Genomic DNA, 23,168 nt, shown 5'->3' with positions numbered 1-23,168 from the left:
TGTATATGTTCCAGATGGGCTTACGTGTCTTACTTCATTATAATTCTTTCTGCAAAAGGTATCATCACAGTATAATCACCATTATCCATTTTACATACGGTGTTTGTGTCTCTTCCAATCAATGATAAATGTTGTTTTCAACCCTATTTTGCAGAATTTGTGTATGTACAATCACTGTTTTCCTATACATTTTTCCTTCTACCAAAGCTCACCTGTAGTTTCTTGCTGGACTGTCCCAGTGAGCGGTCCACAGCCCTGCAGCTGCTCTCCAGCTGCACTCTGTGTTGAACCTGCTGCTCCAGCTCCGCCCTAACCTTCCCCAGCTGGGCCCGGGCCTCCTTTTCGTCCGCCTGCCTGCTCTGCTCAGTCTCCTGTTCTAGGTCAGCCTCCATGCCCTGGATACGGGTTAGGTACTCCCCCAGCCGGGCTTCGCACTCCCGCACCCGTCCAATCAGCTCCTGGAACTGCTCCCTCAGCTGCCGCTCGCTCTCCTGCTCGATCTGCAGCTCGTTCTGCCAGAACTCCTCCTCGGACATCTCCACCTCGTTCCTCCGCAGCTGCTGCTCCAGACGCGCCAGCTCCTCCTCCAGCACACCGACGCCCCCCTGACCCTCAACGCACACACCACCATCACCGCTTTCCCAGCCATGTAGCTCCGCCTCACAGCCCTGCAACCGGCTCTCCAGTAGCTGGAGCTTGTCCTTCTGCAGCTGGACCAAGCGCACCAGCTCCCGGGCTGGACTGAGGGGCACAGACACCACCCCCCTGCCCTGGTTCAGTGCTCTCTGCTGCTGCTTGGCCTCGGCATCTCTGCCCTTCCCAAAAATATCCCTCAAGCCCTTGACCCCAGCCGTGAAGGTGAGGGACTTACGTTTGGGCTCCCGACGCTTGAGTGAGCGGTCATTGGCCGACGGGCGCAGCTTGGCCAAAGGAGGCAGGCTCTGGCGGTAGAGGCCGCGCTCGGGCACACGGAATGTGCCGTCGGAGTTGGGACGTTCACTGAGGGAGGGGCCGGTGCGCTGGAGAACCAACTGCACGTCGCTGGCATACTGGCCCCACATGTTGAGGGACACCACAGGGTTCTCATGCGGTGCCAAGTGGCGTTCCGTCTCCCGCCATCTCTCAATCAACGTGTACCTGCCAGTACGCCCTGCAAAAGAGTGAAATAATGATTTGATCAGATTCATTAATTGGAGCTTTACTAAGTAACTGGGCTTAGATGACCAATGTACAGTAGTCACACGGCAACGTTGTTTGCTATTTCTTGCCACATACCAGCCGGTGACCAGTTACATACAGACCAGTAGCTAGACTACACTCTGCAGTAGCAGCAGATTAGAGATCATCTACCATTGACTGTGTCATTGTTATCCCCTCCTGCATTCGGAAACACAGCACCAACCCTAATCTGAACTCTTTAACTCTGCTAAGAACAGGGAAACTCTATGGAAGAACCATTCACAATTACCCCACTTGCTTTGAGACACAGTTTAGTGGGTGTGCACTGTGCAGAGTTTTCAGAGTAATGGGTTGTTTTTTCTAGGAAGAACCCAACAGGGATTTCTCTATTCAAATATAGGAGCAGTTGTTCAGTTCCCATTCATACTAGGGTTGGAGTAAGGTTCAATAAAATTCCTCCAGACCCAAATCTGTGTGTGTGTGTTCTGCGGCAGATAAGAGCACAAGCCACAGTCTTTCCCCTCTCAACAGCAGAACCCCTATGAAAGGAACACAGTTGTCACTACAGCTGAATCTGGCTGAAGGCCTTTCACATCAAAGTACCCTGGACCAGACAAAAGCCTGAACACATACAAAAGAGGCCTTGGACCATAACTCCTGTACTGTTGATGAAAAGACACAGTATTTAGCTGTTAGTCCTACAATCATGTATCTGTGCATGGATCACAATGGAATAGCATGTACAAATCCAATGGATTCATTTAACCCTTATATGCTACCTCTAGGACCTCCAAGTATTTTCTCTAAAAGCAAATGACCTACAGTGGGGAGAACAAGTATTTGATACACTGCCGATTTTGAAGGTTTTCCTACTTACAAAGCATGTAGAGGTCTGTAATTTTTATCATAGGTACACTTCAACTGTGAGAGACGGAATCTAAAACAAAAATCCAGAAAATCACATTGTATGATTTTTAAGTAATTAATTTGCATTTTATTGCGTGACATAAGTATTTGATACATCAGAAAAGCAGAACTTAATATTTGGTACAGAAACCTTTGTTTGCAATTACAAAGATCATACGTTTCCTGTAGTTATTGACCAGGTTTGCACACACTGCAGCAGGGATTTTGGCCCACTCCTCCATACATACCTTCTCCAGATCCTTCAGGTTTCGGGGCTGTCGCTGGGCAATACGGACGTTCAGCTCCCTCCAAAGATTTTCTATTGGGTTCAGGTCTGGAGACTGGCTAGGCCACTCCAGGACCTTGAGATGCTTCTTACTTCTTACTTCTTACTCCTTAGTTTCCCTGGCTGTGTGTTTCGGGTCGTTGTCATGCTGGAAGATCCAGCCACGACCCATCTTCAATGCTCTTACTGAGGGAAGGAGGTTGTTGGCCAAGATCTCGCGATACATGGCCCCATCCATCCTCCCCTCAGATAGCTGGTGCAGTCGTTTCCTGTCCCTTTGCAGAAAAATCCCTCAAAGAAGGATGTTTCCAACCTCCATGCTTCACGGTTGGGAGGGTCCTTCGTGGGGTGAATAGTTGACTCACTATCTTGCTGTCTCCAAACTGGCGAGTGAGTTAGGACCAAAAACTCTGATGGTCTTGCTCAATCAGACCACAATACCTTTCTCCCATTCCATCACATCGTGGATCATCCTAGATGGTCATTGGCAAAGGCTTCTTCAGACAGGCCTGGGGACATGCACCGGCTTAAGGCAGGGGGAGACCTAGCGTGCGCTGCAGGATTTTAATCCATGACGGCGTAGTGGTGTTACTAATGTTGTTTCTTTGACATGTCGGTCCCAGCTCTCGCTCAGAGCATTGACAACAGGTCGCAGCGTGTAGTTCTGGGCTGATCCCTCACCTTCCTCATGATCATTGATGCCCCACGCCAGGTGAAATCTTGCATGGGCCGCCAGACCGAGGGTGATTGACCGTCATCTTGGAACTTCTTCCATTTTCTAATAATTGTGCCAACAGTGTTTCCTTCTCACCAAGCTGCTTGCCTATTGTCCTGTAGCCCATCCAAGCCTTGTGCAGGTCTACAATTTATCCCTGATGTCCTTACACAGCTCTCTGGTCTTGGCCATTGTGAGAGGTTGGAATCTGTTTGATTGAGTGTGTGGACAGGTGTCTTTTATACAGGTAACGAGTTCAAAAGGGTGCAGTTATACAGGTAATGAGTGGAGAAGACAGGAGGGCTTCTTAAAAGAAAAAACTAACAGGTCTGTGAGAGCCGGAATTCTTACTGGTTGGTAGGTGATCAAATACTTATGTCATGCAATAAAATGCAAATTAATTATTTAAAAATCATAACAATGTGATTTTCTGGATTTTTGTTTTTAGATTCCGTCTCTCACAGTTGAAGTGTACTATGATAAAATTACAGGACCTCTACATGCTTTGTAGTAGGAAACCTGCAAAATCGGCAGTGTATCAAATACTTTGTTCTCCCCTGTATATAAACCATTGATCACCTCTCCCACAGAATTTTGGTTCTAAGCAGTGCAAAGTGCAAGTGCAAAACTGTGCCAGTATGAACTGAAAACAGTATGAAATGACAGCAGTATTTAAAAATATATATATTTCACCTTTATTTAAACAGGTAGGCCAGTTGAGAACAAGTTCTCATTTACAACTGCGACCTGGCCAAGACAAAGCAAAGCAATGCGACACAAACAGAGTTACACATGGGATAAACAAACGTACAAACAATAACACAATATAAAAAAATCTATATACAGTATGTGCAAATGTAGTAAGATTAGGGAGGTAAGGCAATAATTAGGCCATAGTGGTGAAATAATTACAATTAGGCAATGAAACACTGGAGTGATAAATGTGCAGAAGATGAATGTTCAAGTAGAGATACTGTGGTCCAAAGGAGAAAAAAAATCACAATATGGGGATGAGGTAGTTGGGTGGGCTATTTATAGATGGGCTGTGTACAGATCCAATGATCGGTAAGCTGCTCTGACAGCTGATGCTTAAAGTTAGTGAGGGAGATATAGACTCCAGCTTCAGTGATTTTTGCAATTCGTTCCAATTATTGGCAGCAGAGAACTGGAAGGAAAGGCGGCCAAAGTAGGAGTTGGCCTTGGGGATGACCAGTGAAATATACCTGCTGGAGCGCGTGCTATGGGTGGGTGCTGCTATGGTGACCAGTGAGCTGAGATAAGGCGGGGCTTTACCTAGCAAGGACTTATAGATGACCTGGAGCCAGCGGGTTTGGCAACGAATATGAAGCGAGGGCCAGCCAACGAGAGGATCCAGGTCGCAGTGGTGGGTAGTATATGGAGCTTTGGTGACAAAACGGATGGCACTGTGATAGACTACATCCAGTTTGCTGAGTAGAGTGTTGGAGGCTATTTTGTAAATGACATCGCCGAAGTCAAGGATCGGTAGGATAGTCAGTTTTACGAGGGTATGTTTGGCAGCATGAGTGAAGGATGCTTTGTTGCGAAATAGGAAGCCGATTATAGATTTCCTTTTGGATTGGAGATGCTTAATGTGAGTCTGGAAGGAGAGTTTACAGTCTAACCAGACATCTAGGTATCTGTAGTTGTCCACTTATTCTAACTCAGAACCATCTAGAGTAGTGATGCTAGACAGGCGGGCGGGTGCAGGCAGTGATCGGTTGAAGAGCATGCATTTAGTTTTACTTACATTTAAGAACAGTTGGAGTCCACGGAAGGAGTGTTGTATGGCATTGAAGCTCGTCTGGAGGTTTAACACAGTGTCCAAAGAGGGGCCAGATGTATACAGAATGGTGTTGTCTGCGTAGAGGTGGATCAGAGAATCTCCAGCAGCAAGAGCGACATCATTGATGTATACAGAGAAAAGAGTCGACCCGAGAATTGAACCCTGTGGCACCCCCATAGAGACTGCCAGAGGTCCGGACAACAGGCCCTCGGATTTGACACACTGAACTCTATCTGAGAAGTAGTTGGTGAACCAGGCGAGGCAGTCATTTGAGAAACCAAGGCTGTTGAGTCTGCTGAATGCAGTGATTGACAGAGTCGAAAGCCTTGGCCAGGTCGATGAAGACAGCTGCACAATATTATCTTTTATCGATGGCGGTTATGATATCGTTTAGGACCTTGAGCGTGGCTGAGGTGCACCCATGACCAGCTCGGAAACCAGATTGCATAGCGGAGAAGGTACGGTGGGATTCGAAATGGTCGGTGATCTGTTTGTTAACTTGGCTTTCGAAGACCTTAGAAAGGCAGGGTAGGATAGATATAGGTCTATAGCAGTTTGGGTCTAGAGTCTCTCCCCCTTTGATGAGGGGGGTGACCGCGGCAGCTTTCCAATCTTTAGGGATCTCAGATGATACGAAAGAGAGGTTGAACAGGCTAGTAATAGGGGTTGCAACAATTGTGGTGGATAATTTTAGAAAGAGAGGGTCCAAATTGTCTAGCCCAGCTGATTTGTAGGGGTCCAGATTTTGCAGCTCTTGAAATTAAATGACGGCAGTATGAACTGACAGCAGTATGAAATGAAAACAGTATGAAATGAAAACAGTATAAACTGAAAGCAGGGTATTGTCGGGCTGAGCCATACTCACAGACTGTTCAATACATCTCCATAATGCAAAAGAGGTGAACCTTTAAAAGTGGCTCCATGCTGGTTCTACAGCTATTTCTCCCTAGAAGCGGTGGGAACAGACAGCTTCTTTCAAACTTATTTTGTTGCCTCTACATGTGGGCTGGGGTAATAGCTTCTCATACATAAATGCGATATCATTATGAGAATCATTACAGTCTTCATGTAGTTCTCTCTTCTCCTCAGCGAGCATCTCAATGACATCTACGAATCATCCCAAAACAGTTAATCTTGATTCTCACAATCTCCCAGTCATCTCGCATCTTGATTCTCACAATCTCCGTTCACTCCCAGTCAACTCTCATCTTGGTGCACTCCACCATCTTTAGCATCTCTCAGAAACGGACTGTCAAATATGCTGCATGCACTGTGGATGTGTGTCCTGGAAAAGGATCCATTCTCACACGAAGTGTGGTAAGGCTTAAAGCGGTACAGTAGTTCACTTTAGTTGAATCTTATTTTCAATTTATCCCTTGATCTCTCTTTAATTATATATTTTTTGTTGAGTTTTGGACAATATTGCAGGATGGATTGACTCACCAATGGCCTGGGCTAGGGCGATGACCACCTCCTGGCATGTGGTGAGCTCTGTGACGCCACATACGATCCGCTGCACTCCATCCACCCACACTTTCAGCTCCATGGCTCTCATCGAAGGGGCGTCGTCATTCCTCATCCACACAAGGGGGCGCTACACAGGATCTCTCCAGCATTCTATAGAACAGAGTCTGTCAAATGCTGGGTTTACTATATAGCTCTGTGAGTTCACTGTATTCCAAAATGCACACACACGAAAACTGAAATACAGACACTCACAAACAATGCTAAATTATCCATCTTGCTCAGTAAGCTTAAAAATGTACAAATCAGAGGTTCTGGGAAATTGCAACTTTCTTGGTGACTACAACTGAGATGAGACAGCAAAGAAGATGCCAGTTCATTGATGTGAATTAAACCACTCAACATCGCTTCGTATCTTTGACCACATTGCAGCTGTGCCAATAATCACAATAACACACCTACTCTGGTGCAGGGTTTCCCAAACTTGGTCCTGGCGCCCCCTCCACCTGGGTGCACGTTTTAATTTTTACACTTGCACTTCACAGCTGCTTCAAATAATCAAAGCTTGATGATGAGTTGTTATTGAATCAGCTGTGTAGTGCTGGGGCAAAAACCAAAACGTGCACCCAGGGTTGGGCCCCAGGACCAAGTTTGAGAAACCCTGCTCTAGTGTCTTATTTGTCATAGTCCTCTCCTATTACTGCTACAGTCAATATTGGCAGCCAGCCAATCCCATAGAATCAGAGCATTGAATTTCCAAACCGATGGGGGTTACATGGATAGAAAAAAAGCTTATAAATCAAAACCGCACACTCTCAACAATTGGGAATCTGTTGCTGCACTACATGCACTTTAAAGCTAGTTTAGGAGTCCCTCTGTAGCTACTACCAAGGACGAAGGAGAAACTTCAGCAGAAGTTCAGTTGCAGTTTCTGGTTTCACATTTAATCATTGGAATAATGGGTTTAATGCAGTGTCTGTCGGTCTGTCTCGAAGCCCTATCTGACGATGGCGGTTCTATTTGGTAATGCCTACGGGAAAGCTTTCTCTGGTCGCTTGCATGAGGAACCCTTTAAACTGCTGACACAATCACCTTAGCTGAAAGGCACTCATTACAGACCTGGCAAGGCATCAGGCAGACGCAACAGTGCAGATCTGAACCGCCAGCCCCCCGGGCCAGGGAAACACAGATGCCCGGAGTTTAAGCGTCATTTTTTATCCCTGTCTCGGAACGGCCATCCGTTTTCCCGTTTCGTCCCATTATCCACTTTCTGATCCTTAACTCCCTAATGACACGTAAGACGGCAACAGCTCCCTTGCCTCTTTAAGCATCTTCATCACACCTGCTGCCAGCAACACAACAATTCCCTGTCACGTTCCCTCTGGTTTGACACCATCCTGCCACGGGTATCCCTCCGAGACGCCTCTGGTTACTGAGGCCTTCCCTGACTGAGCTAGTCGTGTTGTGTTGCACTGGGAACTGGCAGAGTGATTTGTAACTGTAGACAGTTACTGCAGAATCCCCAGGCCAGAGCCGCCTGGTAACTGGCTGTTAATAGGGCTATTCCCATGCTGCACACAGCCCAGGGGTAGGAGAGTGAGGTGCAGGCTACCAGGTGTTAAGCGTTCACATGGAAATTATATTTTGGGTAGCAGAGGGGTAAAGATATGGGATTATATGATACAATGTAGAGGATTGGTGGTTTTCCAATCTAATAAATTCCATTCCTCAAGCATTTGATAAAATCATAAAAATACCCTTTGTGGAATACTGAGAAATATGGATTGGGGTATAGAATCTTGACCACAGGACCTCTGAAGGCAGGGGCTGGGTGTCAGACTGAGGAGCTCCCTGTGAGATTCTCTCTCCATCCTCTATTCAACATCTGTCACGTGTTAAGTTTAACTGAAACCACCCTTCTTCGACTGAGAGCCTTGATGGAAAAATAAGCTTGACTACTAAGGATGAAGGATGTCATTACTTCACAAGGGCGAAATTGTGGTGTACATATTGGCGGGGGGGCATCCTCCCAAAAATGTTGGGGGACATTTTTAAATGCTAAACAAAGAGCAAATGTATCCAACAAATGTGTAGAGTCACAAGTTTGATGGAGTCATTGTGTGCTATGAATATGGGAACAAATACTTAACTTCTACTACTTTAATACACATAAGTGAATTTGTCACAATACTTTTGCTCCCCTAAAATGGGACTACATACAAAAAGTGCTGTCATTTCTAAACGGTTCACCCGATATGGATTCAAATGCTCTCGAATTAAAGCTGACAGTCTGTAGTCTGTTATTTCACAGTTTTGATGTCTTCACTACTATTCTACAATGTAGAAAATAGTACAATAAAGAAAAACCCTTGAATGAGTAGGTGTCCAAACTTTTGACTGGTGCTGTATATACACTGCTCAAAAAAATAAAGGGAACACTTAAACAACACAATGTAACTCCAAGTCAATCACACTTCTGTGAAATCAAACTGTCCACTTAGGAAGCAACACTGATTGAACAAGGTAAACTTTTCACGGATGCTGTTGTGCAAATGGAATAGACAAAGGTTGGAAGCATTATAGGGCAACTGTAGCAAGACACCACCGCAAAAAAAGGAGTGATTCCTGCAGGTGGTGGACCACAGAGCGCAGCCTTCTCTGTTCCCTATGGCTTCCTGGGTGATGTTGTTGGTCACTTTTGGAATGCTGGCGGTGTGCTCGTCACTCTAGTGGGGTAGCATGAGACGGAGTCTGACAACCCACACAAGTGGGCTCAGGTGAGTGCAGGTTCATCCAGGATGGCACATCAGATGGCGAGCTGTTGGCAAGAAAGGTTTTTGCTGTGTCTGTCAGCGTTAGTGTCGCAGAGCCATGGGAGGCGCTACCAGGAGACAAGGCCACGTACTGCAGGGGAGACGTGGGAGGAGGCCGTAGGAGGCAACAACCAGCAGCAGCAGACCGCTACCTCCGCCTTTATGCAAGGAGGTGCACTGCCAGCGCCCTGCAAAATGACTCCAGCAGGCCACAAATGGCGCATGTGGTCTGCTCAAGGACGGTCAAAAACAGACTCAATGAGGGTGTATGAGGGCCCGACGTCCACGGGTGGGGGGTTGTTGCTTACGCTCCAACACCGTGGCAGGACGTTTTGGACATTTGCCAGAGGAACAGCCAAGATTGGCAATTCGCCACTGGCGCCCTGTGCTTTCACAGATGAAAGCAGGTTCACACTGCAGCACTAGTGGCACATGGTGACAGACGTGGACAGAGTCCGCTGGAGAGCGACCGCGTGGAGGAACATTCTGCCACCTGCAACATCCTCCAGCAATGACCGTTTGGGGTGTGGGGTGCAGTTCATGGTGTGGGGTGGCATTGTCTTTTGTGGGGCCGCACAGCCCTCCATGTGGGCTCGCGCAGAGGTAGCTCTTGAACTGCCATTAGTACCGGCGAGATGAGGATCTGCTCAGACCTCCCTTGTGAGACCATATGCTGACACATGCACATTTGTGGCCTGCTGGAGGTCATTTTGCAGGGGCTCTGGCAGTGCACCTCCTTGCATAAAAGGCGGAGGTAGCGGTCCTGCTGCTGGGGTTGTTGCCCTCCTACGGCCTCCTCCACGTCTCCTGATGTACTGGCCTGTCTCCTGGTAGCGCCTCCATGCTCTGGACACTACGCTGACAAACACAGCAAACCTTTTTGCCACACTCGCATTGATGTGCCATCCTGGATGAACTGCACTACCTGAGCCACTTGTGTGGGTGTAGACTCCGTCTCATGCTACCACTAGAGTGAGAGCACCGCCAGCATTCAAAAGTGACCAAACATCAGCCAGGGAAGCATAGGAACGAGAGGTGGTCTGTGGTCACCACCTGCAGAATCACTCCTTTTTTGGGGGGTGTCTTACTAATTGCCTATAATTTTCCACCCTTTTGTCTATTCAATTTGTGCAACTAACAGCATGTGAAATTATTGTCAATGCAGTGTTGCTCCCTAAGTGGATTTGATTTCACAGAAGTGTGATTGACTTGGAGTTACATTGTGTTGTTTGAGAGTGTTCCTTTAATTTGTTTTTGGAGGGCAGTGGTATTATATGTTGTTTTATATGCTCGTGATTCCCTATGGGATGTGGGGCTGCTTGAACAATAATTGACTGTAGCAGTAATGGAGGAGGAGGAATATGAAAAGTAAGTACGAAGCGAGAGCAGGGTTTTTTCCCAAACTCGGTCCGCTGGGGCCCCCTCTGGGCAAAATTTTGGTCGCCCGCTTTGGTAATGTTTGTACTGTTACTTCATGCATGTAAGGCTCACACTGCACATCTGACCTCAAGCCAGCCCATAACAAAGGGACTATACAAAATGTGTAATGAATTAGGGGCATGTTTACGTCAAAGGTTAGATTTCTGTGGTCTTGATTATGCCAAAGTATTGTGTTTGGGGTGAGAGAATGATCAAGTCAGGTACCATGGTTCTTTGGTGGATCATGTATAAATGTCATCCGACTCAGAAAACTCTTCAAATTGGCTTTGTAGAAAACACCTGTCTTTCATCAAAATATTGATGTAATTTGGATGCCTAATGCCTTAATAGATGTTATTAAACAATGAAATACATAATCAATTATCATCAATGTGGAAAATACGCTGTAATGGATGACACAACATTGCTAATCAAATACAGTACTACTGTTACTGTCTTAATGCCAATTGACACTCAATCATAGTTTTGACCCTAGTTGAACTAACAAAGACCACATACACACAATATTGTGTGTTCCTAATTACCAACAGGACATGGTATGGACACATCTATGAGAATATTTGTGCTGAAGTCATTCGCCCCTCCATCGTAAGATTATCACTTAGGAATTAGGCAACCAGATGCAAGCACAGCCTCAGAATTGGCAGGAGAAACTTGAGCCCTTGAGCGTCATTTAGCCTACTTGCAGTGTTTGAATGCTTCACAGACAAATTAGTATAGCTACATGCATAAAACATTTGATAGTGCGTTTTCCTTAATACCTCATTTCTGGTGGTACCAAATTCCCTTTCAGTCAGGAGTGGGAAATCTGGACTTTTCTTCAGTACAGACTAAATCATGGTGCCAGTTTAGGCAAGAGATTGTGAAACACGATGACCTAAAGATGGCAGGTCTCCTTGGTCTTTGGTGGTTCCCTGCTCAGGGTCCGAGCACATGGCTGAAGCCTGCTTTCCCTGACAGCTGAGGGGCTACAGTATCTACAGTTTACCCAGGAAGGGTGGCCGTCTGGCCTCCACTGAAAACCTGGAGCTAAACTTAGGGTTCCCTTTAGCCTGGCCCTCTATTCAACCTGCATTCTCTCCATGCCTCGAAGACAGGGGGAGGGGAAGGACTCTACTGCACAGTAAGCTCACAGAAGAGTGAAAGGTTGGCAGTTTTGCAAAGCTTCGCAGGAGAGAAAATGTGAGAATAGAAGTTGCTATGGTTGAGCCACATAATAAATTGCTCTTTGATATCATGATGTTGCCTGTTATTAAGTTGAGTTATTTCTTTAGTAAATAGGAAATCCAAATACTATACTAATCCATTAAAAGTACAGTTGATAAAATACAGATATTATTCCAGATTTTCCACTGGTAAAACCAAAGATGAACCTGAGTGATAGACCAATGCACTACGGAGAGAACTTTAAAGGATCCAAGGATGTGTTCACAGAGGAGGGGGGTTGTTCTAACAAGTGAAACACAAACAAAAAAGCATGCTGACGAGTGGACCGCCCACATGGGCAGTGCTGGCATGACTGGATGAAAACAATATCTCGCCATGGCAACTGGCCCCTAGATTTGTAAGGACCCAACAACACTGACCGGATTGGTTGGCTCAGCCCTGGGAAAGAACAAACATTCACTGGCAATTAGGAAATAATCCATGTTTTTTTGTCACTTCGCGTTTTTTCTACAATATGGTCAGAGTGGAGTGGACTAGACCGTGGATAAGCATAAACTCTCTTTATCAAAGCTAGAGGTAAGAGAGTTCCTCAGTGCAGGTTTTGTCTGGGTAATATATATATTTTTAAAACAATACAGGAGAGGAAAAGTGTTGCAGCAGATGACATTGAACACAATGACATCATTCAGCATTTTTACTCCACGTCAGCAATTGATGACCGTTACACACACACACACACACACACACACACACACACACACACACACACACACACACACACACACTGACTCTGGCCTACATCACAGACACATTTGCAGAATCATAGACAAAAACACAGCCACAGCAACAGACAATAAAACCAGAAGCCATGTTAATGTTAATGATGCCTGGGCTGGCTTGGTGGGGTCTTGGTGTGAGTATTTTTTTGTAAGGGGCCGAACAGAGCCCTCTTAAAGCTAGAATTCGCAGTTGAAACAATAAAGTGACACACCGCCTCGGTTTTGGTAAAAAGCTGAGGGATGGGCCTGGACAAATGTAACCACTCTCAAATTCATAGAGTTAATGATGCAAGGACTGACCACTGGATTTGCCCCAAACATAACACTTTGTATTCAGGACATATAGTTAATTGCAGTCCTTAACGATTACAAGCAACCCATAACATGATGCAGCCACCACTATGCTTGAAAATATAGAGAGTGGTACTCAGTAATGTGTTGTATTGGATTTGCCCCAAGCATAACACTTTGTATTCAGGACATATAATTAATTGCAGTATACATTTACTGCCTTTTTTCCAAACAGGATGCATGTTTTGGAATATTTCCTTCTTTTCAATGTCAATTAAGTTAGTATTGTGGACAGTGGCATGTATTCATGGATGCCAAGGGAAGTCAGGATTCCCCCAAAAATGTACCTAGAAAAAAACATAAAAGAATGTACATTTTGTCTCTATTTTATACCTTTCTTACAATTCGCCAGAGGCTGAATGTATCTCACCAGAGAGAGGATCAGAGCAAGTGAAACAGCACCCCCTCTGCCTGTGTATGTGTAGGCAATCTGTCTGGTCAAAAATAGTATGACATTGTTGCTGCCCATAGCGTTGAATGCAAGGGAAGCCTGCGAGCATTTGGCCTCCCTTGATAGAAAAAAAGTATAAAATAATAGCCAATCAGCGTTGAGCTAAACTGAGTGAGCTCAAATATGAAATGGTCCTGGCGCACTAAAAAAAAGTGTTTGGATTTGACTTCACGCCTACACTCTTAGAAAAAAAAGGTGCTATCTAGAACCAAAAGTGTTCTTCGGCTGTCCCCATAGGAGAACCTTTTGAAGAATCCCTTTTGGGTCCAGGTATAACCATGTTTGTTCCAGGTAGAACCCTTTTGGGTTCCACAGAGGGTGGAAAAGGGTTCTATGTGAAAGAGTATCACATCGAGAGAATTTCGTCATTGACAAAAACAACTTGAATTGTTGCATCTTGGCTAATTTAGGAAAATAACACATGGATGGAGGTAGGAATTTGGACTTGTGGTTTTACTTAATTCTCCATACTGGCCAATGATTATAATGGCGATTCTGATCCAACCATAAATGTATACATTGTGCCCCTGGACTGAGGATGGAAGTTCAATATGAAGCTAGATGTAGAAGGCTAATGTTAACAAGCTAACATTGCCCATGAAAGGAAGTTAGGCTAGCGAGCAAGCATTTAAGCAAGGTAGCCTAGGACAACAAAAAATAAAAGCATGTACTGTATGACAGAGCCATAGACAGGATGGCATTGGCGTTTCTCTACTTGAACGCTTGCACACACACAAAAAATCTGAACCATGGACAACCACATCATATTTATCTTATGTTGATTGGACTAAATAGTTTTTAGTATCTTTTAGTTGTCACTGTATTAGACTAAGCAAAGGTGATTTGATGATGTTGAAATGTTGAAGTTGAAATGGTGCTGGAATAGTGGAGGCTGGAATAGTGTTTTCTTTGGGACTTGCGGTAACTCTCCGTGGTTCTAAATCAATAGTTGTTAAAGTAGTAAACTCTGTAGCTGTATTAAGGTATCCATTGGCCTCATGGTGAAATCCCTGAGCGGTTTCCTTCCTCTCCAGCAAGTGAGTTAGGAAGGACGCCTGTATCTTTGTAGTGACTGGGTGTATTTATACACCATCCAAAGTGTAATTAATAACTTTACCATTATATGTAGGCCAGTGACACAAAATCTCAATTTAATAAATGTTAAATTCAGGCTGTAACACAACAAAATGTGGAAAAAGTCAAAAAAATGGATGTAGCAACTAAGGATTCTAGATTTACAAGCTCTCCATTGCAGAGAGTTTATCAGCCTAATTGTGCTGACATTTTTTGCCTGTATTTTATACTAATTGTTGGTATGGTGACGATGCCTTCATGCTTCAGAAACCAAGCCAAGGGAACTCTGTCCTTTGAAACAGCTAATAGAAATGTCAAAGTGGGCGGCTAGTCTTTCAAGTGTGAAAAAATGGAAATGTCAAGATTTTACCTCAACATATCCCTTGGATAAAGTGATATTTCATTTTGAAGCAAAGATGGTTTGGAATTAAAACAGGTAAAATGCCTGACTCATTCCACCATAGCGAGAAGAAGGCCTAAACAGACAATTGATGTTAGGGTGCTGTACTGGAAATAAAATGGATAGTATTGCTGATTGGCAGTCGGCATCATCAGTCATTTGTCAAATATCTCCATCCCCAACCGTTGCATTCTTCACAAGACATGCCATATTCAACAGGTGAGATTTGCACAGGTAAGCCCCTCAGCAGGAGGACCACAGACTTGTCCCACTCTCTGCAGAGGAGTTCCTAAGATGGTCTTGCCTGGAATTATATCACAGAGATTTCCCAAAATTTCTCAAAAACTGGGTGTTTTCAACACTTGTTACAACACGTGACTGACATTTCTTACTCACAATACCTGAAACTTGAGCCTAGACTTACCTTTCCAGCAGCACAAGCAGCGAATTTTGTTTTTACTTATATAACAGGGAGCTTCAGCTTAGTCAGTCACCAAACAGACAGTTTTGGTCTCTCTGGTGCCCTTTAAGAGCGATGGAGGAAGGGAGAACGGAATTCAGCTCCTTTGGACCGAATCAGCTAGTCTGATCAGTATTTCCAAATGCCTCACTGTCATCAGAGTTTAAAGAGGTTCAGTTTATAATGAAGGCAGGCAAGAATTCATAGTGAGAAGAGAAAAAAAAGGAAACAATATGCACTTTGCCACACAGAGAGATGTCAGTTTTGTTAGAATCAGGGGAGGTTATTATTAGTAGTAGACTGGTAGCCTTACGCTCAGTTCAGAGATGTTCATTTAAAGTCACCGAGTGAGGTTAATGAGGCAATAATTTACTGCGCCGTTGTGGTGACTCACTGGGCACAGCGAGAATCTATTTCTTGATCTCATTCAGTGCTGGAAATGACTGAGCAAATGCTGCTCCTAGAAAAATTCTAGCACTTGGCTGTTAATCTATAGTTGAACAAGATTAACTTTCAAATCAATTCCATTATATAGGCTTTAAGAGTTCCAAAAATAAATGACCTTCCCCAGTAGGCCTTTTCTTGAAAGATCACAGGATGAGTGAATGAGCTCACTCAAGTGTTGCGTAGTTGGACTGACAGGGTACTGGCTAGTCTTGCTTGGCCAGATTTACTAGATGACTTTACCTGAATATTGGAAGATTTGCCTCAAATTATAACCAAAGCACATGCTTAGAACCTTGTGTTTTGGAAAGGTTCAGTACATGCTTAGAACCTTGTGTTTTGGAAAGGTTCAGTACATGCTTAGAACCTTGTGTTTTGGAAAGGTTCAGTACATGCTTAGAACCTTGTGTTTTGGAACGGTTCAATACAAAAGAAGAGACACATGGTAGAGTCCCACATGACCAAGTGTGGCTGTCAAGATCTAACTTAGTCTGCTCTGAAGGGGGGCAAGGGTTGCAGGATTAGTGCCTCATGGAGTAATTGAAGGAAAAGACTGCAGCTTCGAATGAATCTCAATTTCAGGAGGGGTAGTTCAACAGGACACGATATGAAGTATCTTCAAATTAAAACACAAAATGTGCCTTCAACTGATGCTGCTACTTATACAACAGTCTGGTGGTCTACTGTAGTCGGCAGACATTATCAAAACCATATCTTCCACTACTGATGACAATACCAGCGTAAAAACAAAATAGATGTTTGAATCTGCATGTTTGGTTCATAACGGTTTTTATTTTATTTATAAATGCACAGCCGCCTTTTCCAGTTCTAAGGCCAACCTTAACGAATAGGAATAGTGAACTAAGACACATAGCTAAATCAGCTCACTCTGTTGGTCACATGCTTAAAATCCCATCACTCAGGATGGCGCACCTAATCATCTTCCACTGCATCGCTCCTAGTGAGAAAATGTGGAGCCTCAAAGGTTGAACGTAAGCAGCTTGGGGAGAGCAATAAGCTGTTAACCCTGTAAGAAGAGGAGCTTATGTTGACAACAGGGGATGGAGAAAGCCAAGTAGTAGTAAACAAGCCACAGCGTGCAATCTGTCATGTGTTTTCACAAGTTCATCTGGGTTCTCAATAGTCCTTTCAGTAACTGGTGTACCAAGGCGCTCAATATTTAATGGAATGTACGAAACATTAGGAACACCTGCTCTTTCCATTACATAGACTGACCAGGTGAATCCAGGTGAAAGATATGATCCCTTATTGATGTCACTTGATAAATCCACTTCAATCCCTGTAGATGAAGGAGGAGAAAGGTTAAAGAAGGATTTTTAAGCCTTGAGACAATTGAGACATGGATTGTGTGTGTGCGCCATTCAGAGGGTGAATGGGCAAGGCACACTGGTTTGAGTGTGTCAAGAACTGCAACGCTGCTGGGTTTTTCACACGCAACAGTTTCCAGTGTGTATCAAGAATGGTCCACCACCCAAAGGACTTCCAGCCAACTTGACACAACTGTGGGAAGCATTGGAGTCAACATGGGCCAGCATCTCTGTGGAACGCATTCAACACTTTTGCAAGCTATCGGAAAGCCTCCCTGGTCTTTGTGATTGAATCTGTGTTTGAAATTCACTGCATGACTGAGGGACCTTACAGATACTTGTGAATCTAGGCTAACAATTTGAATCAGCTGTGTAGTGCTAGGTCAAAAAACAAAACGTGCACCCAGAGGGCTCCAGGACCGAGTTTGGGAAACACTGTCCTAGGCCACTATTGTGAGCTTATTGTATGAGGAGGATTTCAAGTATTCTAGCAATTTGTGCTACTGTATAACAGCATCTAGATCAGAGATTCCATGCGTGGGTGAGAGGCAGGGGTACACAACTCCTGTCCGGCTAGAGGACCGCAGTATATGCCAGGTTTTCCACCTTGGCCTTTCACAGACTAATTAAGACCTGGTGTGTAGATCCTCAAGACACACTAGTTGAAATAATAACTAGCTTAGCTAATAATTAGTTGCTATATGGAGTGTGTACACTTTACCTTTCATCCAAAAACAATGAGCCCTAAACATGTGCAACCTTCCAACACTCCCCCAGCTATGCTCGACAGAGAGGAGTTTTAGCCCATGTGCAATTTTCACTTTAAAATGTATACCCAACAAAAACCAATGATTGCAAAGTTAAACAAAACATAACATTTCTATGCACTACTTTTAACAATTTCCACTGAACATTTTACAAAAACACATTTACTTGAAGAACAGTGCAGATGCAATGTTGGGTAACAGAATGACAGACAGCACAAACAGTCATTCTCTTACCAAACTTTGCATCTGCACTGTACTTCAAGTAAATGTGTTTTTGTCACATTTTCCATGTATGTTGTTAAAAAGTAGTCCTCATTCCTTTGGTTTATTTCAAGGATGAACTTTAATTCCAAATGTGGGTCCTGGTAGGCCACCTGTAATTACAGACCAGTGTATATACTCTAGCAATGAAATAAGATCCACGACTCTGGAGAAACATGCTCAGGTCTCCCCACAGGGGGAAGAGGAGGCCTACAGTGCGGGGGAGTAAATCCTGGTCTCTCTTGATGTCTGAAGCTGCCTGAAAACAACTATTTCTGCCCCACCCACTGTACAACCCTGGTAATCCCTCAAAGATTTTGGACCCTCTGATAATTAAAATGTGTTTTAGCTAAAAGACACAGTATAAAAAGTACTTCATCCCCAAAGCTGGTCTGCTCTTTTAGGTTTAGCAAAGGACGTTTTCTAGTGTTGTTTCATTCCAGCGGTACTGTATGCCTCCGTTCACCTCTTCCCAGTATTTTATTGGCAAACTGGAATATTTAATCACTGCTGATAACATTCAGCAAATCCACCTGTATAACACCAACAATGCCTCATTTCCCGTGATGCCACTCATCAGCTGTCACCATTAACAGGGATTCCATAAAACCCGTGTTTGTGTTGTTCACCGGCTGTGCTACATGCAGTTTCACAGTCCTTTACCTCACAGATTAGTATCAATCCTAAAAGAGCTTTGAACCATTACACAATGTAAATTCACGACTAACACAGCCCCATACACGGACAGTGTATTGATGTGAGGAGAAAAGTACTGTCAGTGACAGTACAAACACGTGTTGAACTCTGCTTGAGTTCAGTGGATTGTCTGTTTGATTGCACATTGTCATACCATGTAAACCATCCAGTAGGTGGTTGTTCACTTGAAGGGCAAAATAACCAAACCAAAATATATTGGAGTATTTTATTTTATTTTATATTTATTTATTTAATTAACTTTTACTCCTTTTTCTCCTCAATTTCGTGATATCCAACTGGTAGTTACCGTCTTGTCTCATCGCTGCAACTCCCGTACGGACTCGGGAGAGGCAAAGGTTGAGAGCCGTGCGTCCTCTGAAACACAACCCAACCAAGCCTCTTGCTTCTTGATACAATTCTCACATAACCCGGAAGCCAGCCGCACCAATGTGCCGGAGGAAACACCGTGCACCTGGCGACCGTGTCAGCGTGCACTGCGCCGGGCCCGCCACAGGAGTCGCTAGTGCGCGATGGGACAAGAACATCCCTGCTCGGCAAACCCTCCTCTAATCTGAATGACGCTGGGCCAATTGTGCGCATGGGTCTCCCGGTCGCGGCCAGCTGTGACAGAGCCTGAACTCGAACCCAGAATCTCTAGTGGCACAGCTAGCAGTGTGATGCAGTGTGATCCAGTGCCTTAGATCACTGCGCCACTCAGGAGGCCCTCTGGACTGTTTTAAATCGTAAGAGTAAACAGCAACAATTTGAAAAGATGTGAGTTTTTGCTTTTTCTGAAACTTCTGCTGTCCCTTTTACAACTTGTAGTTCTACTTTCAGTGGTTCTTTATTTTACGATAGGCCTACTATTTCCACTGCTTTAATAGGAAATTACCAGTATGTATATATGTAGTAACAATGTGTACTTTCTGGTAAATAACTGGTAACAACATGGCATGGTATCTATTGGTGCCTAGTGGTACCTGTTCAAATGAATCCCAAAGAAACAAACAATTAATTGGTTATTGCATTGTGTGATTACCATTGTACCCTGTAACTTTTCAGTAAATACCTGGTAACTTATGTACCATGTAATAAAGTGCTACTCTAAATGTCCTTGGCAAGAAGCTCAATAGGGACTCAGACTCCAACTTGTTAGACAAACAGTCAGCAGAAAACAGAACTGCCACATCAAACAAAGAAATGAGACGGAAGGTTCAATTCAAACAAGCAGCACTTATGCTTATGTTTTTTCACCACTGTCACATAAAATAGGTGCCTTCAGAAGTATTCATACCAATTGACTTATTCCACACTTTGATGTGATACAGCCTGAATTCAAAATGGATTAAATAGATTTTTCCCCCTCACCTTCTACACTATTATGTTTGCAAATCCATTGAAAATTAAATACAGGAATATCTCATTTACATAAGTATTCACACCCCTGAGTCAATTGGCCCAGCGTCGTCCGGGGTAGGCCGTCATTGTAAATAAGAATTGACAGACTCAATAGATCTATAAAATAGGTTCAGAATATTAGGGGTCAAAGAAAGAAAGGCATCTACAGTGCCTCCAGAAAGTATTCACACCCCTTGACTTATTCCACATTTTGTGTTCAAAATTGATTAAATTGTTGTTTTTTCACCCATCTACACACAATACCCCATAATGACAAAGTGAAAACATGTTTTTAGACATTTTTGCAAATGTATTGAAAATGAAATATAAAACATTTATGTAAGTATTCACAGCAGAGTCGATACTTTGTAGAATCACCTTTGGCAGCGATTACAATTTAGTCTTTCTCTTAGAGCTTTGCAAACCTCAATTGTACAATATTCTTCAAGTTCTGTCAAGTTGGTCGTTGATCATTGCTAGACAGCCATTTTCAAGTCTTGCCATAGATTTTCAAGCCGATTTATATCAAATCTGTAACTAGGCCACTCAGGAACATTCAATGTCGTCTTAGTAAACCACCAGTGTATATTTGGCCTTGTGTTTTAGGTTATTGTACTGCTGATATGTGAATTTGTCTCACAGTGTCTGGTGGAAAGCAGACTTAGGCAAAATCCTAGAGGAAAACCTGGTTGAGCTTAGCTCTATTCCGTTATTTATTTTTATATCCTAAAAAACTCCTATTCCTTGCCGATGACAAGCATACCCATAACATGATGCAGCCAACACCATGCTTGAAAATATGAAAAGTGGTACTCCCTGATGTGTTGGATTTGCCCAAAACATAACACTTTCTATTCAGGACATAAAGTTAAGTTATTTTCCACATATTTGGCAGTTTTACTTTAGTGCCTTATTGCAAACAGGATGCATGTTTTTGAATATTTCTATTCTGTAGAGGCTTCCTTTTTTCCACTCTGTCATTTAGGTTAATATTGTGGAGTAATGTTGAACCATCCTCAGTTTTCTATCACAGGCCTCATGGTTTTGTTCCTCTCCAGCAGCTGAGTTAGGAAGGACACCTGCATCTTTGTAGTGACTGGGTGTATTGATACACCATCCAAAGTTTAAATAAAAACTTCACCATGCTCAAAAGGATATTTAATGTTTGCTTTTTTATTATTACCCCTCTACCATTACGGGCAATTTGCAAGGCATTGGAAAACCTCCCTGTTCTTTGTGGTTGAATCTGTGTTTGAAATTCACTGCTCAACTGAGGGTCCTTACAATTAATTGTATGTGTGGGGTACAGAGGTGAGGTAATCATTCAAAAATCATGATAACCACTATTATCACACACAGAGTGAGTCCATGCAAAACATTTTTACTGCTGACTCAAGACATTTCAGCTTTTCATTTTTTATTCATTTGTAAAAATGTCTAAAAACATAATTCCCCTGACATTATGGGGTATTGTGCATAGGCCAGTGACACACAGTCTCAAATTAATCCATTTTAAATTCAGGCTGTCACACAACAAAATGTGGACAAGTCAAGGGGGTGTGAATACTTTGTGAAGGCACTGTAGATTATTTTCAACATAGATGCTATCAGTTTTGGGAGAGAGCATGAATGTTATGGCACAGTACAGTCATTGAAAAAGCCTATTGCATGAACATGATGACAGGTTTGATTGAATCCAGCCCCTTGTGTCACACACAACTTTCAGACGGCCTGGAGCATTACACAATATTTCTAGTTGTTGGATACATTTATTTAAAAAATTTAAAGAATTGCTCACCAATGTTTAATATATATTATAAATATATTTGTAGTCATTTTCAGGTCCTGTTGACAAGTTTAATCGAGTTACAGTAGTGACCACACACACTTTTTCTTATTAATCCAAATTCTATTGACATTCAAAGTGGCAAGGTATTCTCTCTGCAACCAGTTCAGATATTTGTTTAGGTCACCTAGCCTACTCAAGGGGTCCTACATCCATAGGCTATTAAATTAGAGAAAATGTCCCTAATCCCATTTGGCAGTATTTTTTATATGATCAGACTCTTTTTTTGGAACCCAAACTTAATATTTGAGGCCACACAAAATGTATGTGGGTATATTTCTCTTGGTAGAAATAACATAGATTAATTAATTTAGTGAGAATGAAAATGCATTGGCTATACCACTGCAATTTTACATTTCCAGCTATAAGCACCATCATACTTGAGTTATGGTGGGCTCTTTTTTTGCTCTTAACGCTGTACTGCGAAGGCATTGGCTGCGCCTATTGCAAAATCCATTTACCTCTTTCCAGCCGCAGTCCTCCGGCTAAAAGTGTATGAGAAGCTCCCCTCTTTCTCTGGTCCCACTCTGAATTCGCTCAGGCATTCAATCCGGTGATATATAATTGTTCTCCGCAGGTTATTTTATTGCATAATCCAAAGGTTTATATATTGTGCAAATAGGCTACCTAATTAAAGTTTGCGCTCTGCATATTCACGCGTGTTTACTGTGCAATCCGTTGTAGGACATCAGATTCCAGCTCCTTTTTGTGTAATGTTGGCAACTGTAAGGGGACCGCAGAGTATGTATCATTTCCGGGTAAATTCCTTCAGCCTTCACAATAAAGGTCCCTCGTATAATATAAAAAATAAATTATATAAAGGGAAAGGGGGATACCTAGTCAGTTGTAGAACTGAATGCCTTCAACTGAAATGTGTCTTCTGCATTTAGCTCAACCCCTCTGAATCAGAGAGGTGGGTGGGGCTGCCTTAATTGACATTCACGTCTTCGGCGCCCTGGGAACAGAGGGTTACCACCTTGCTCAGGGGCAGAACGACAGATTTTCAGCCCAGGGATTCGATCCAGCATCCTTTCGGTTACTGGCCCAACGCTCTAATACAATATTAAGCTATATTTAGTCAAATATAAGTGACGTTTGCAAGTATTTTGTTTTGTTTTAATCAAGAACATTATGCCTAC

General features: G+C 43.4%; 1 protein-coding gene across 9 annotated transcripts in view; it reads right to left on the bottom strand.

The window, feature by feature from the left end:
• Positions 1 to 22,738, bottom strand: part of LOC112068813 (ras association domain-containing protein 8) — a 30,539-nt gene extending 7,801 nt beyond the window's left edge. For 2 of the 9 annotated variants that reach the window (XM_024136020.2, XM_070438308.1), the window contains exons 1-3: positions 22,491 to 22,738; positions 6,334 to 6,521; positions 213 to 1,150 (exon numbers count right to left, since the gene is read on the bottom strand). In XM_024136020.2, the coding sequence (XP_023991788.1) occupies positions 213 to 1,150; positions 6,334 to 6,469 (1,074 nt within the window). In that variant the 5' untranslated portion in view covers positions 6,470 to 6,521; positions 22,491 to 22,738. Of the gene's footprint in view, positions 1 to 212; positions 1,151 to 3,779; positions 3,834 to 4,854; positions 6,522 to 11,368; positions 11,690 to 22,490 lie in introns of those variants that run through there. The other 7 variants (XM_070438310.1, XM_070438309.1, XM_024136022.2 and 4 more) reach the window with 7 other exon arrangements.
• Positions 22,739 to 23,168: the final 430 nt, after the last annotated feature.

Source organism: Salvelinus sp. IW2-2015, unplaced genomic scaffold (genome assembly GCF_002910315.2).
Source record: "Salvelinus sp. IW2-2015 unplaced genomic scaffold, ASM291031v2 Un_scaffold743, whole genome shotgun sequence".
In the NCBI taxonomy this organism is placed as follows: Eukaryota; Metazoa; Chordata; class Actinopteri; order Salmoniformes; family Salmonidae; genus Salvelinus; species Salvelinus sp. IW2-2015.
This window is presented reverse-complemented; position numbering and strand designations above follow the sequence as displayed.